Genomic DNA, 17,158 nt, shown 5'->3' on the forward strand with positions numbered 1-17,158 from the left:
ATGGATATTCTAAATGCCAGAGGGTCTAGGAGGAACAGTGCTGTAAGTGTTTAGATTAATGACAGTCTTTTGTGACAAGGAACTTCGCTTCACGGGGTTTTCTGTCGTTCTCTCAGCCCTTTTTGCCGGATTTCGGTACGCTCGATCAAATATTAACACCGTATCTTTTCAAATTAATCCAGACTGAACAATTGGTAGTGTCGAAGAGGTCACTCAGTTGCATTCCCGTAAGTATTTTGAACACATTCATATTTGATCTTGATGCTCTGAACATATCGGTGGTTTCAAACCTGTACGTGGGTGCATGAAATGAATTATATTCAAATGATATATTTTAGCGCGTACTGGAGGTGGATTATTACATTTTGTACCACAATTTGAAGCTTTTTATTTTCGAAATCGATTGCAGTTCATGTGAAAAGCAGTGGTGAAGTAGATGACGAAAACGACTGTTTCAAGGCTTTGATCTAAGTTCACGAAACTACTTATTCCGTAGTTTGGAACACAGCAATATCTCACCATTTTCTGAGCAAGTAATGTGCTTATGAACAAATGTTGTATGTGTACCTGGTAGTAGATCTGCGTGTGCAACAGCACATAGCATTACAGGTAATTTAGTTTATATTTAAACTGGTATATTCCAAAAGGAAATAGACGTCAACTTTTTTCCTTACGATGTATTGCAATTTCAGTAAAACAAAAGCAAACAATGGAAAACATTTTTCGTTAGTTTTAAAAGTAATAAAATTTCTTATATTTACGTATATTATTTTGAAAACTAGCTACCGGACTGGTTAGCGTAAAGAACAGCATGTGGTAGTGCGTTATCGTTATCGTGATGCCTGGAGTTGAAAGTATATTGTGCAGCCACTGCTCTAATGAGCAACTTACAGAAGGTTTGAAAGTATGAATAAACTTATCCTATACGTTTTATCTGATGGTTCGATACATGATGTTGGCAAGTGGTTTTTTCTTCCGTATTTGTTTTATTTTGCCTCTATGTCTTTCCGTCCATATTTTTCATTTGGGCATTCTCTACACTTCTCTTCTCATAGGTGACTGGTAATAAAATATATTAATAATTTATTAACAATCTACTTATCCGTCTCGAATGACCCTACGGAGAACGACTTTTTGTTTTTACCTGTAGACTTTAGACAGTATTTTGCTTAGATGATTTCTTCCTCACTTCGTTTCTCATCGTACCTATGATAAATATTATACCAATTGTACAAATTCGTAGGCTTCCCATCCAGTCTTATTTTTAAACGTATCCCTTTTCGTATTATGCCGAATCCTTACGAAACAATAAAAATAACTAGAATATCAATGGTTCTACCGTCTTTGCAGAGGTCTTTTTGAGGGAAGAGGGTCTCTGCAAAGAGAGTTGTTTCATAAGAATGTGGTCTAAAACCCAAAATGTTTTAGCCAAATTAATTCAGTCCTTAACTTTAAAAAGGCTGTGAGAAGAGTATTGTGACAGTGACAGAGGAAAGCTCATTCAAAAAGGCTGTGAGAAGAGTATTGTGACAGTGACAGAGGAAAGCTCATTCACGATGAATGTCAGCCGAATGGAACGAAATGTCACCGTCAAATGGTAAGCTTTCAGGTTAAACGGAATGTCAACACTATGGACTCTGGCTTAGTACAATACCGAACGTTGAAAGTACCATGCGCACCACTATAGTCGTAATACAGCATCAGAAGTAAGCGAATATCAGCTAGAAAGTTCGTAATGGGTCAGAGCAATATTCATGATTCATGTTGTGCCACAGCTTTCTACGCTGCCGAAAAGTGAAAGAATAAAAAACTGTCATACATTCATTTTAAAAGTTGGACATGTTTTTGCTCAAGAAAATATATACATGTAAACACATCAAATACTGTTAAAATTCTCTCGAGCTTCCAGCCGCGGCTAGTGGTTTCAAATTCGCGAGTTTTGGGCCGGGTACTCCTCGGCTATTGTCTAGAGGTCCCTATGTCTTTGGCTGCTGCTACTGTCCTTCTATAGCCACGCTGCCTTCTGTGACGTCACTGATGCTGTCTCCAGCGCCATATAAAGCAATGTTATCGCTGCGCGCCCTCCGCGCCCGCTCCAGCCTTTCGATGGCAGGGTCAGAATCCGTGCTTAGCTGCGGGCCGCCGTCTTCATCGAGGGTGATGACACAAATTTTTATCCCGAAGTTATTAGTCTTTGTAATAACACATGTCTCTTCGAAAGCAATACGATCACCGTTTTCTAGAGCATGCTCTACTACCGCTGATTGCTCAGGAAACCGAAGGGAAAAGTATCTCTCGTCTTCTACACAGTGCTGTTCATAAAACTGTGCACACCCACACGGTATTTTATACAAGTCTGTCGTTCTGAATCTTACGTCGTTTTTCACAGGCCTCATGAGCTGTCAAATGTTTCTTTTTATTTTTTGAGGGTCCTCTTCTGGGTCCTTGTCCTTCCGTGGTCCTGGAAAGATGAGTTGCGAAATCTAACGATTGTTGTAGCCGTTTTCCTTGAATATTTCCCTTCAGTGTCTCAGTTGCTTCGGAGTGTTTTCAGCGTCTAAGGGGGCTTCCACTCGGTGAACCAAAGTCCACAGAACAAACGTTTCTGCGACGGCTGGTGATAGCTAGTGGCGTGCAGATATTGGTCCATATGGGTGGACTTCCAGTAAACACTGCGACTGAGACACAAACTTGCCTTACGATGGGCGAGGACGTTAAGGAACGGCGAGGTACTATGCGTCTCTACCTTCGTCGTGAACTTGATATTGTCATGGATATCCTTGATGTGGTACCAGGATTCTCCCAGACATACACTTCCATGTGACCACGCAACAAACGTGTCTTCGAGGTAACGGTAAAAGCAACTAGGCTTTGCCGTGTTCAGGGCATGTTCCCAAATTACTCCATAAAACGGCCGAATATAACTGAGGCTAAAGGTCATCTCAAGAGTTCCCCACCGGAGGAGAATGACATCAAAAATCTCCGCCCATGGGGACTTGAACAATCTACGAAGTATAGCCTTCCAAAGCTTCACTAGGAGAACACACCTCTACGTCCCGCTGAGAGCACCATAGGATCGCCGAGATATTTTGGTCAGATATCATATGTCATAACTCACTCGCATCTCCATCAAGGGTACTCCCAGTTATTTGACGAAAATGTTGTAGCTTTATTTATGCACACTCGGATGTCATCGTATTTTTTGTATCTTGGAGAATATTTTAATAACACCGTTGGCGTTGCGTTGGGAAGCCCATTAGTTCCAGCTATACCCAACCTGTTTATGGAGTACTTTAAGGACATGCCCTGAACATGGCTCCTAGTTGCTTTTACCGTTAAATCGACGACATGTTCTTGGTCTGGTCACATGGACGCGAAAAGTTGGGAGAATTCTTGTAGCAATCTGCAAATTCCATGACAACATCAAGTTCATGATGTCTTGCTGTTCCTTGACGTTCTCCTCCACCGTAATGCAGATGGGTAAGGCTTACCTAGGCACACAGGGATTTAACTGAGTCGACTTGTATTTCCTTGCTGCTCGTGAGACCAAGATGGATCTTCGAAATTTTCCCTTCCTCCTCCCAGCGGAATGGGTGTGTCGCTGGAAGGTAACAACACCCAGTCTGAGGGCTCAGGTAGCAGACCACACGACTCAGCCACTTGTAACAGAACATATGCTGTTTTTCAGAATGTGTTTCTAACAGTTAAAAGAAAAGAGGGCACTTGCTATAAAATTTCACTATTTCTTGCAGAAAAAGGATTGGATGGCATTGCTGAAACATTAAAATCTGTCAAGCGCTTGCTAAATGTAAGGCTATTGGTAGGAACGCCAAGTTATCAACAAGTGAAGAACCTCCAAAAACCTCAATGCCTCGGGAAGTACGCAACTGAAACTCAACTCCACAACACTTTGAACTCCAGCAAATGTGTTGTGACTTACAGAGATCTGGTTGACATTCCCCAAGAAGAACTGAAAGCTGGATGATCCCAATAAGGCACTTTTGATGTACAAAACATTATCAAAGGGGTGAATGACAATATAATGAAATCAGACTCGTTTAGACTGACTTTCAGCAGCATGAAACCTTTAGAGCACATTAAGGCTGGCTTCCTTCACCCTAGCGTGCGGCCTTATTTCCCGAACTGTATGTTCTTTTTTAAGTGCCACAGCTCTTTGCACACTATAATCAGATGCAGGGGAGAAGCCACATGTGGCAAATGTGGGAAGGCCGCCCATAAAGGAGTTGGTTGTTCATCTCCTGTGAAATGTGTCCACTGCTCTGTGGATCACCCTGTCTGGGGTATGGACTGCATTTGTCTTTCTTGAAGAAAGGAAGATACAGAAAATAAAAGCAACTAAACATATCTCACATGGAGAGGCCAAAAAGATCTGTAAGACTGTGCAGCTCCTCGGCATTCACTACATCTTTTACGTCTGTTCTTAAACACCCAGTCTCTAAAACCATTGCCCTTGGGAGACTTTAATGCCCACCATGTCTTGTGGGCCTCGACCTCCACTTGCCCTCAGAGTCGGATTTTGGAAAGCCTCAGGACACACGAAGTGCTGTGCGCCCCAAACACTGATACTCCCACTCATTTCTGGGCCGCTACTGGGTCATTCTCAGCCACTCTCTCTGCTGTCCAGTTCTTACAGACTCTGTTCAGTGGGAAATCGTTGATTAACTCCATTCCAGTGACCACTTCCCACTCCACATTAATCTACTGGATGGAGGATTGCTTCAACAGAACCCACCAAAGTGGATGATCAGCAGGGCTAACTGAAAGCTGGTCAGCCAGGTGGCTGTGGTTGAGCATAACTACAGAATCCAGAAATGGATGGACCACATCAAATGAGTGATCCATCATGCCACTGAGTTATCCATCCCAAAGTCCTCATGTGACCTTAGGAGGCAACCTGTACCTTGGTGGACAGACGAGTACCACTCAGCAACCCAGGACAGGCAGGCAGCTCTTCGACGATTTAAATGCCACCCAGCGGGAGACAACCACATAGCCTTTCGAGTCGTGAAAGCCAAGGATCGACGCGTAGTTAAGGAGCGCAAGAAAAGGTCAGGGCAAGGGCTTCTTAACTCTATAAACCGTGCCACTTGTTCTACGAAAGTATGGAAAGCGATCTGGAGGATTTCCGTAAACACAATTTACCAATAGCAGCAGTACAGGAACTTGGGAGTCTCCAAGCAACGGCTGCAGATATCGCTCAGACGCTAGAGGAGCATTTTGCAAAAACTACTGCCAATGCAAGCCAGAATTCAGCATTTCGTCGCTACCGTTCGACTGTAGAGAGGGGCAAGTTGGACTTCACAGTTCTGTGTCCTACAACTCCACTCAATATGGGAGCTGGAATCGGCACTATCCGGGACTCATGACGCTGCTCCCAGCCACGACCAAATCTGGTACTGCAAGCTTCGACATTTGCCAGTGGCCTCAACGGAAGTCCTCCTACAATATTTTAATCTTATTTGGGAGACAGGCAACGTTCCAAGTCGTGGAGGGAGGCAGTTCTGATACATCTCCTCAAACCAGACAAAGACCGCACGTCTCCCAGTAGTTATAGGTGTAATGCGTTAAAGAGCTGGGTAGGAACGACCCTGGAGCAAATGGTTAACCACCGTCTTGTCTGGTTGTTAGAGACCAGGCAACTCCTCAGCCGTTCTCTATGAGGATTTCGGTAATATCGGTCCATTGTCGACAACCTGGCCCTGTTAGAGGCGGCTATTGAGCAGTCTTTCCTAAGAAAACATCGCTATCTTCTTTGACATCAGTAAGGCCTGTGCCACTACTTCTAGATGCAATATTCTCGCGCAACTACACCAGTGGGGCGTTCGTGGCCACCTCCACATCTTCTTACGGTCTTTCCTGTCTCAGTGGCTTTTTAGGACTCGAGTTGCTGACAGGCTGCCAGATCGATTCGAGCAGGAGAATGGTATCCCTGAAGGCAGTGTTTTAAGTGTTACCCTCTTTGTCATAGCTATAAACAATATCACATCTACGGTAAGGTGTCCAGTACAGTGATCCTTATTTGCGGACAATTTTGACGTTGTTTGTTCCTCCTCTAGCGTTGCAACAGGTATCTGTCAGGTGAAACTTACTTTACGGAGGTAAGAGGAGTGGGCTGCAAAGAGGGGATTTCATTTGTCTGCGGGTAAGTGTGTCTTTGTGCATTTTAATCGTTCTCGTCGTATTTTTAATTTACCTGACTTGAATATGAGGGACACCATCCTACGTTTTAGAGATGGAGTGAGGTTTCTGGGCCTCATTTTTTACTCCAAATTGTAGTGGTTCCCACACCTGAGAGACCTAAAAGAGAAATCTCTCAAGGCACTAGACATTATAAAGTATCTTAGCCACAGGTCTTGAGAAGTGGGCAGGATGCGTCTGCTCCAGTTTAATAGGGCTTTCGTCGTTGGCGGCAGGGCTGTGGGCGTATGGTGAATGGATCGGCGAGGCCTTCTTGTTTCAAAATCATTGACACTGTCCAAAACGAGGGATTTCGGCTGCCGACGGATGCTTATAGGACCAGTCCCACACCCAGTCGCTGAGGCCGGGGAGCCGCCACTAACCATCCGGCGGCAGCTTCTCATGGTGCGTCAGGCATGTAAGTTACTCTTGGCTCCGACTTCATCCGCATACCATACCATTGTTTGTCCGCCTCTAGAACGCAACTGGCCACGAGCCACAATACCGTTTGATCTCCGTGTGTGGCGGACGGGATAGCCGCGCGGTCTGAGACGACTTGGCAAGGTTCGCGAAGCTGCTCCTGTCAGAGTTTCGAGTCCTCCCTCCGGCATGGGTATGTATGTGTTGTCCTTAGCATAAGTTAGTTTAAGTTAGGTTAAGTAGTATGTAGGCCTAGGGACCGACGACCTCAGCAGTTTGGTTTCATAGTACCTTACAACAAATTAAAGAAAAAAATCCATGTGCAGTCACATGGAGTGGAGCAAGCACGACCCAAAGCCAGTGTTTTAACCATCTACTACCATTATTACGACATAGATCCCAGGTAATTATAGATTTGGTGCAATACAGTAAAAGTTGCTCTACTGCTTCTGCTTCCATACGTTATTTTCTAACATTTTATCTGAGCACCACGACTATGTAGCTGTATTTACGGATGGGTCGAAATAGGGGGACTCTGTTAGTTGCTGTGTTGTTTCCGCGGATCGTATCCTCAAGGTCCGACTGTCTTAAGATTTTAATATGTTCGACACCGAATTATGTGCGATCTTTCCGGCACTGGAGCAGATGAGACGTTTCTGCGGTGCTGAATTTTTGTATGTTCCAGAATATCCAGGATGCCCTCCTCCAGCTTCAACGACTGGGGAATGACGTGTCTTCCTGCTGGATACCAGGGCACGTGAGACTTGCTGGGAACAAAAGGGAGGATCCAGCAGCCAAGGATGCATTTCGCGATGCTCAGGAATTTCAGTGTGCCATCCCCTTGCAGGCTATAAACTCGGTGTTGAGTTCCAGGATGAGAGGCTGAAGTGGCAGACAGTAATCGCCGCCTAATAAAGCCTACAACATGGCCATGGCGTAACTCCTTCGTGCAACGTCGAAGGGACGAGGTCCTCCTTACTCGTGTTCGCATAGGCCTCATTCCTATGACCTATGGCTTATTGCTCTGGCGAGAGGAACCTCCAATGTGTAGTGTTTATGGCGTACGGATAACCGTGCGCTACATTTTGTTGGAATTTGTTTTATTTTCCGACGAACGTGCCGCGGGGTATTTGCGCCGGATATGCCCTCTCTTTTAAGTAATGTTCAAATGAATGTTGTTCGAGTTTTCAAGTTTTGTGAGTTGTCCAACATTTTCCCAAGATTTTATGACGATAGATTCAATATGTTAACAAGGTGACTGGCTTACCCATATTTTTGTAAGTGGTCAGCTAGTCACATCTGGCTGTGCCTTTCTTTTACTTCCATTGTCGTTTGACTTGTGTTTTAATCTTATGTATAGCTACTTTTACTCTTTCTCCTTTGTTTTAGCGCTTGTGAGGTAGAGTAATTGTGTGCTGGATTCGAGTGTATGAGTGGGAAAAATTTTCGAGGTTTTAGCCACATTCGTTTGTTTTAATGAGTGCAAGAGCGCTGATAACATCGCCGTTTAGCGCCCATATGCTCCAAACATCGTCATCATCATCCCTCAGGTATCACCATCTGCCGCAGAAACGCTTGCTCTGAGGACCTTGCTGCATCCTGCGGAATGTGTTACAAACGCCGAAAACCTGCCTACGGAACTGAACCATTTACGAAAAGTATTCAAGGTAAACGGCTATAACAACCGTGAGATTTTGCAAGCTGTCTTTCCGGAAAAACGGAAGCAGAAGAACACCGAGAAGGACTCGGGGAGCCCGATTTTTGGTCGTCCTGTGGCTCAGTAACAGGAAAGATCAGCCGTCTCCTAAAGAGGCATACAGTCAATTCGATCTTCAGGGCCCCAACTAAAATTCTACAGCTCATGAGGCCTGTGATAAACGATATAACCCTCAGAAGGCCAAGCGTTTATAAAACATCGTGTGGTTGTGTACACTTTAATGTCGGACAGACTGTGCGTACTACTGAACAGCGTTGTGTAGAACACGAGAGATGCCTTCACCATGAGTAACCAGAGAAAACGGTGGTAGCACAGCATGCTCTAGGAAACGGAGAACGTATTTCTTTCTAAGAGGCGTATGTTATTACACAGATTAATATTTTCTGCTGTAGTGTAATAAAGGAAGCGACCCCGATACAAATTTGTGACACCACTCTCAATAAAGAAGGCGGTCTGCACCTAAGCACCGCTTGGGATGCAACCATCTGAAAGTTGAAGACGGCAAGGCGGGAGCACGACGATAATATGGCCTTCTATGGGGCTGGACTGAGCACCAATAACGTCACAGACGGCATCGTGGCTATACAAGGACGGTAGCAGCGATTACAAATACAGTCGCCGCTTGACAACAGCCGAGGAACACTTGACTTAAAGCTCGTGTACTTTAAACCATTTGATGCGGCTGGAAGCTCGAGAGAAATTAATCCGTACAAATTGCTGCCAAACTATGCATTCATATACATCAAATATTGGTTATAAGGCACTGTACTGGGTCTCTCTCTACCTTATCCACTATGTTTTGTTTTCTAAGTGAAAAATAATATCGAATAGAACTGTACATTTAGAGCTCACTATTTCGCTGTCAAAAACGTTTTAATTAAAATTTCTTCATCTGCTCTATATCATTATTGTGTCGCAGTGTAAGCTTTTTCTGCTCCAAGTACAGTAAAACATAATCTTTTTCCTGTTTCAGATAGTTCACCACTTTGGGAATACAACACTTCAGGAAAAAGTCTCCATAGCAACTTGTCAGAGTGTCAATAAAACAAAGCAAACGATAATTAGAGATTGAGAAGGTGCAAGACACAAAATACATAATTACAACATGAATGTGCGTGGCGAGAATGGATTAACTGCCAAGTCAAAATTTATTTCCCTTGCGAGTATCGTTCATGTTGATGGCCCACCCCATTCTGTTAATTCCCTTTGTGAATGCCGCAATTTAGAGCACTTTGTGGAATTTTTTACGTTGCTTTCTGTTCCTTGATGTCAAGTGTTAACCAGCCTTAAGTCGAAACACTCGACGCCCAGATATATCGATCGTTTGCTTTTAACAACTGATCTCAGATTTCAAAGCTGTTGGAAACATTAACACAGTTGCCTGAAAGTTGAGATGTAGAATGTCGGAAGGTCTGTATATCCCTTATGTCCCAGCTATCTTTTAGGAAACTGACACAATTCTTACAAACGTTTTATGTAGGTCAGTGCCTGTCACTCTTTAGACTACGTAGAATGTTATTTCTGAGCAAAAACGTGAGTTATTTATGACATCAGTTATGGATATCCCGTGGGCTTTGTCGTGTCTCTGTAGAAGAAAATGTGATATACGTAAAGAGAAAATAAACATTGTCATGTTTTAAATCTTTTTGTCGGGACTTGGTACGAACATTCTTTCGAGTGGGAGCGCGCTGCGTCCAGCTGAGGATACTCACGGCAGCCCAGCTCGTCCGAGACGTAGTTCCCGTTGTGGCAGTCGTTGTGGCCGTCGCAGATGTACTCGGGGGCGATGCAGCGGTCCTCCCTGCTGCCGGGGTGCGGGATGCAAAGTAGGGTCTTCCCCGGCGTGCACACGCTCATACCTGCAAAGAAGAGCAGGTGTCCAGTGCCTGTACTTTTGTAACTCGTTAACAGGTGACTGCCAAAATAACTTCCAGTAGATTCTATCCTCTTTGCTATTAAGACATTCGAGACGGATCCGAAGAAGACTCGCGCAACGGCAGTGGACAACGCTCGAGTCTTACCCGTGGAATGCGTACAAATTCGTAGCTGCGATTACGCTTCCGTCTCTCTATAGGTGACTAAGTAGATCGCACAACGAAGAATGTCTTACATTGTATTACGACTTGATTATCGAATTCAGACCCATCTGTACTCGAAAACAGCGCCCAGTAAGTTGCTGCCCTGGGTAGCGTTGATACATCAAACAAAAGTCCTCTCTCAGCTCCTTGGACAGTGCGGCACGATAAGAGATCCATTCTTGGCCAACTCCTGGGTGGAGCAGACATATTCGGTAACATTTTGCTGTAGTAATTCATCTATTGAGAGCAAATCACACCCAACACGTGTGTGCAATAGTGTGCTCCGATGCCAGTAAGAGACAAAAAGGTAAAGAAACGCCCCTGCTGTACCCAAATTGTATGTATGCTTGATTGTTTCAAAACATACCACAGTCACACAAGCAATGCATAAGAATGGTGTCTACAAGTCTTTTTGGGAATGACAACTTGGTTCATTATAATAAAATGGTTCAAATGGCTCTAAGCACTATGGGACTTAACATCTGAGGTCATCAGTCCCCTCGACTTAGAACTACTTAAACGTAACTAACCTAAGGACATCATACACATCCGTGCCCGAGGCAGGATTCGAACCTGCGACCGCAACAGCAGCCCAGTTCCGGACTGCAGCGCCTAGAACCGCCCGGCCACAGCGGCCGGCTCAGTATAACAGCTTGTATATCTTCTAACTTTAATATCACATAATACAAGTTCCAGGAATAGATAACTTAAGTTTATTCGTTTCAATTGACGCACCACACAAATTTATTGCAGTTTTAAAGCTAATATATTCGAAAAATGTGTTAAAAGCAGCCGATGAGCTGCCTGAACCACGGTGACCGAGGCCATTCTCGAAAGTATGAACAAGGGAACACTACGAAGGCGGCAATTAATAAAATTCAAATTGATTTGAAGTGTAATACATTCTTGGATATACAAATGCCGCAAAAATTATCTAGTAAGAAGGCCATCTGCATTCTGCGTATAAGGAAAGATTATCACAGTGGACCTCTCATTCAGAAATACTATTTTAATGTAGGTTGTTTGTGACAAAATAGAGCTATGCCTCCTGTAAGAAAGATAACGTCTACCAGCACGATCGAAAATCGACACCGAGAGGATTGTGTCTTGCGGGGAACGTGGTTTATCATTTCGCGATATTGCAACTCACATTGTTCGGAATCCCACGCCTGTCACACAAATACGCAATCGATATGTCCTGGAGTACGATACTCAACGCCACGTGGGATTGCAATGGCCGCAGGCGACTAGCTTCGGAGAGGAAAGTCATATTATTAACTCGGTCATGCACTATCATACAGCCGCGTCACGCACCACAGATCGGCAAATGTGACTGTTTACAGTAAGACAAGTTTCCACACGGACAGTGCCACCGCGTCTGGAGCACCATCGATTGTCAGTACAGTGAGAACTGTGGCGGCATCTCTTGACGCGGCTGAACACAGAGGTGCGCCATTAGAGATGCGCCCAGTGTCAACACTGATCACATAAGTAGCAACACGTTGTCTTTTCAGACGAACTCAGATTCTGTGCACAGTATCATGATTGGTCGTATCCATATGCTGAGGCTCCGATCTGAACAGGCTTTGAGAGGTTGCTTTCCTCATCGTCATTTGGTGTCAGTGAGTAGACAAAAGAATCACAACTCGTTCGCATACAATGTAATTTGGATAGCAGACGTTACATATCTGACGAATGAAAACAGGTTGCTCTACCCTATCTTCGAGGTCTCTGTGACATCTTTTAATAAGACAACGCAAGACCGTTGCTTGGGCTACTCAACCTATCTAGATATTTTAAGTGATGGACTGTTGGCTTGTTGAGTACTTTTATCGGTTCTTTCACTCTTCGATAAAATCTGTTCAAGGGTTGCCGAAAGACGACTAGCACTCGAGCAGACCCAGACACTACGAATTATGAACTCTGATTAAGAAGTATGGAGTGACATATCTGTCATCCAAGCTGACTTCGATGTTCTCGTCAGAGCTAATAGCTTTGTGTACCAAATTTTACACCATGTACAATCTCTGAATACTAATCATCAACAAATTTAAAAACTTATTCTTCCGTATATACTGCACATGCACAATTTGTAACATTTCGTTATTTGTTACCCCCGTAGTGTAATTTTAACCGCTAGCAGCATAAATCAAATGGAAAATGCCTATATCAGAGAAACCAGGAACAAGCAAGAATAGCAGAAGACACAATTTATTTCCGAATGCTTACCGTACCTGACAAACTTCGTCTAGAATTGCACATTTGCTCTCTAACGTCCCTGACAGAGCATCGTCTCATTCTATATTCAGTAATGTACGTATATATTTTACGTAAATTACGGGAGGCTAGTGCCGCATTCTCTGTTACTTATCAGGTAAACTGGCATTTCAGTCATCAAACCACAATTCATATTGTTGTTGTGGTTTTCAGCCCGAAGACTGGTTTGAGGCATCTCTCCACACTATTCTGTTCCAGGCAAGCCTCTTCATCTGCCAATAACTGCTGTAACCTACATCCATTTGACCCTGATTGATGCATTCATCTTTGGTCTCTCTCTGCAATTTTAAAAAAGTAAAGGCACCAGAGAGGCAATTCTGACGTTGGGGTTGATAATGGAGTCAGGACTAAAGAAAAATCGAAACATGTTCATAGGATTTGTCGACCTGTAGAAAGCGTTCGACAATGTAAAATGGTGCGCGATATTCGAAATTCTGAGAAAAATGAGGGTAAACTATAGAGAGAGAAACGGGTTATAAACAATATGTACAAGAGAAAAGAGGGAATAATAAGAGTGGAGGAACAAGAACGAAGTATTCGGATTGAAAAGAGTATAAGACAGGGATTTAATCTTTCGCCCCTACTGCTCAATCTGTATATCGAAGAAGCAGTGATGGAAATAATTAAAATCAATGTGAAAGGACATCAATGATACTTTTTGCTGACGACGTTGCTGTCCTGAATGAAAGTGAAGAAGCATTACATTATCTACTGAATGAAATGAAGTCTAATGAGTACAGAATACGAACTGAGAGTAAATCGAAGAAAGACGAAAGTAATGAGAAGTAGCAGAAATGACAACAGCGAGAAACTGAACATTAGGACTGATCGTCACGAAGTAGATGAAGTTAAGGAATTCTGCTACCTAGACAGCAAAATAACCAATGACGGACGGAGCAAGGAGGGCATCAAAAGCATACTAGCACTGGCAAAAAGGCATTCCTGGCCAAGACAGTTCTACCATTATCAAACATAGGCCTTAACTCGACGAAGAAATTGCCGAGAATGCACGTTTGGAGCACAGCATTGTAAGGCAGTGAAACATGGATTGTGAAAAACCGGAACAGAAGAGACTCGAGATGTGGTGCCACAGACGAATGTTGAAAATTAGGTGGACTGATACATAAGAAATGAGGAGGTTCTGCGCATAATCAGAGAGGAAAGGAATTATGGAAAATACTGATAATGAGAAGGGACAGGATGATAGAAAATCTGTTAAGTCGTCAAGGAATGACTTCCATCGTAGTAGAGGGAGTTGCAGAGGGCAACAATTGCAGAGGAAGACATTGGAATATATCCAGCAAGTAATTGACGACGTTGGCTGCAATAGCTACCTTGAGATGAAGAGTTTGGCACAGGAGAAAAATCCGTAACGGGCCGCATCAAACCTGTCAGAAAACTGACAACTCAAAAAAAAAAAAAAAAGAAAAGAAAAAAGAAAGCATGAAAGCATGTAGACCTCTAGCAACTTCTCGGGCCAGCATAATGTAGGTTCTTACCACGTAAGTGTGGTCATACCATTGATCGTAGCTGTTAGACGAAATGTCGTGCCTGACGGTCACAAGTCTTTGCTCTTGTACATATTGTTTATAACCCGTAACTTCCGCTATCCTGTAATTCCACTCTATTCAAATCCGGGTTTACGTGTTTGTAATATTTTACTATGAATACTTCTGGTGAAAAAACTGAGTAGACACAGTGGGAGCCTACTCTCTGGAAACGTAAACACTGTGTTAACATTTCCCTTTGACATTCACTTTCTCTGGCTTTTCACAGGAATAATTGAACTTCACATGCCTGCACGCCAATATGTATCATCCTACTTGAGCAGATCGTTACAGTTTCCCTCTGGCATCTCTGTAGGTCTCTCAACGACAATAGAACATAGGCATCTCTTTGTTCTGTCACTTATTAAAACATCTTTGGTCCGTACCTGTACCCACTCCCCCGTACTTTCCCTCTTAACTGGATTGGCGTGTGTGGTAAAACGCAGCTACTGCAAATTTATCACTACCACCGGGAACCATTTCAGCTCATGCAACCTTGCACCATCGTAAATCATTTAAACGACGGACACGTGAAAGACTAGTGTCAAATTTCCTTCTGGTGGTTCCAATACGTGCCGTTATTCTGCTGTAAATTCCTTTTGCCTATTGCGTAGGCTGGTTAGGAATTGCTGTAGCGACAGTCATGTAGAACTTAGCTGCCCGTGAATGACATGATGCACTGCTTCTTGTAGCGTAGCTGCTTCCACCTTTGTAGCATTCAGACTATCTGTTTGCGCTTGTAGCAACCTGTTTACGGCTACTCTCCCATTCAATGCGTTAAGTCGATTTTTTCACTGTCTGCAAGTCACTGTTTGAGGCCTGCACCGTATCTAGTGTATTCTGCGCTATTTCAGCAGTTCATTCTCGCAGCTTCGTAGTACTACTTAGCACATGCTGTTCCATGTTCGACAAATGAGTGATGTGAAGTTCCACTCTAGATCTAGTAGCCTCCGCCAGTTTAGGTATTCGTCCCATTGTGTCGCTCTAATCCCGGATATCTTCGCTGTCGGATGTGCCAAAAACTGTTTTGGTAGTTTCCCACCAGCGTCTCATCAACCCCTATTCTTACGCACCAGAGTTCGTGGTACCTGGCCCATAACCTGCATAAGTTGTTCACAAAGATTTTCGTATGAGAGTTGTAAACGTTGGTATCCCCTTTTACTTCAGTCAAAATTCTCTCTTTCTGGGCTTCTCGATGCAGCTCAACAAGCACGTCTCACAATGTATACATTTCATTTCTAACCTACCATCCACTGCAAGTAAGTTGAAGCACCCTCAGATGGCGGACTAGTTTACCCTGTCGAAACTATACCAAGGTTCGAAACCCACTGATGGCGATTTCTTTTTTAACAGTTTGCGCGTGAAACAGTTATATAGGAGAACATTTTTCTGGCATGTAAAAGGACGTTTCGGAACTTGTAGCACTGTTATTTTGTGAATCTGCTTTCGCTTCGTTAGTTGGAAGTAGCAAACCTATAGAGTACATTTGTGTAGATAGGTGTGGTGCTGCCTATAAAAATATACACTATAGGTTTGCTACTTTTAACTAACGAAGCGAAAGTTGCTTGCCAAAAGAACAATCCTACAAACTCTGAAACATCCTTGTACATGTCAGAAAAAAATGTTCTCCCGTACAACAATTTCACGGGTAAACTGCAAAAAAAAAATTCTTTCAGTGAGTTTCGAATTTGGGACCATTAGTACAACAATCTGATGCTCTACCAACTCACCAACGAAAGATCTTCACACAGCCAACTCACAGACACCCATTTCCTGTACTCACTATTTCTGGCGTTACTTTTAATTACCATTTACACATGTACTGCTGGACGACAGCACACAGCATGAACTAGATTCGTGTTTTAGTTGATACTCTCTAGATACAGAACGTTTGGTACCAATCTGAGTGTCTGACAACTGGAGGTTTGGGTTTAAGATCAGCTCGTTGAGCACAGGGTGTGCACATCCTGACATGCTGCTCGACATCTCGTCTCCTAGTTCTCAGTCAGAATTTTTCAGCACTTTATCTATCAGTTTTTCTCTGTCCGCCATGGACTGGTCACGTGCTCGTGACAAGACTCCATTCCAGAAAGCTGCAGGTACCAGTACTCGTAATCCACACTTTGTAGTTCTGCAACGCAAGCTGCCGTGTGTCACAAACTGAGGTTGCAGCTTGAATTACAGTCAGTCAGCATCAGCAGTTTGAGTCTTTCACCATTCAGCAACGCTCCTGCCCAATGTTTGCTGAATTGCTATTTTTCAACTCAAACTGCCTGCATTAGCAAGCCTTTTTCCTGGCTTGTGTATTACCTCATAATCAAATTCAATAAATACTTGTTAATCTGCTGCAAGTGTTCTTGTATCCCAATAATCACCTAAGAGCAGCGTGTTCCTTCACTGCTTGAAAATCGAAAGTACATAATGTCATAAATCATTGCTAACGACTCCTACCCAGTCGTGGAAAAATTTTCTCTACTTTGTTCAACTTTCAGAATGCATAATCTTCAGGATGCTCTTTACCATCAATATTCTGCCATAGGAAAGCTCCATGAGCTGTATTAGTAGCATCATAAAATAGAATAAATTCCTTTCTAAAATCAAAGATCATTACAACTGGGTTCGATATATTTGCTCGCTTTGGAATGTAGAACATAGTCTGTCGTTCAGAACACTACTCAAATTTTGCTGCTTTTTGTAACAAATGATTCAAAGGTCCAGCAGTTTCAACAAAATCCCTTACCAATCGATAATAATAATTACAGAGAGTGATGAAACTCTGCAACTGTTTAATTGTTTCAGTGACGAACAGTTCTGAACTGCTGAGACCAAGGAAGGATCTGTTCTCACACATTTCTTGCTAATTTACTTGCCCAACATAATTTACTTCTCTTACTGAAAAACGGCATTTATCATTGCTCAGC

The 17,158-nt window shown here is 43.3% G+C and overlaps 1 protein-coding gene across 1 annotated transcript in view; it reads right to left on the reverse strand.

Moving 5' to 3' along the window:
- The window catches only part of LOC124594160 (G-protein coupled receptor GRL101-like), a 356,496-nt gene that overhangs the window by 231,075 nt on the left and 108,263 nt on the right, over positions 1-17,158 (reverse strand). Inside the window, exon 7 of the mRNA XM_047132516.1 lies at positions 10,048-10,194. Within this exon, the coding sequence (XP_046988472.1) occupies positions 10,048-10,194 (147 nt within the window). The remainder of the gene's footprint in view (positions 1-10,047; positions 10,195-17,158) is intronic.

This window comes from Schistocerca americana, chromosome 2 (assembly GCF_021461395.2).
Source record: "Schistocerca americana isolate TAMUIC-IGC-003095 chromosome 2, iqSchAmer2.1, whole genome shotgun sequence".
Lineage (NCBI taxonomy): Eukaryota > Metazoa > Arthropoda > Insecta > Orthoptera > Acrididae > Schistocerca > Schistocerca americana.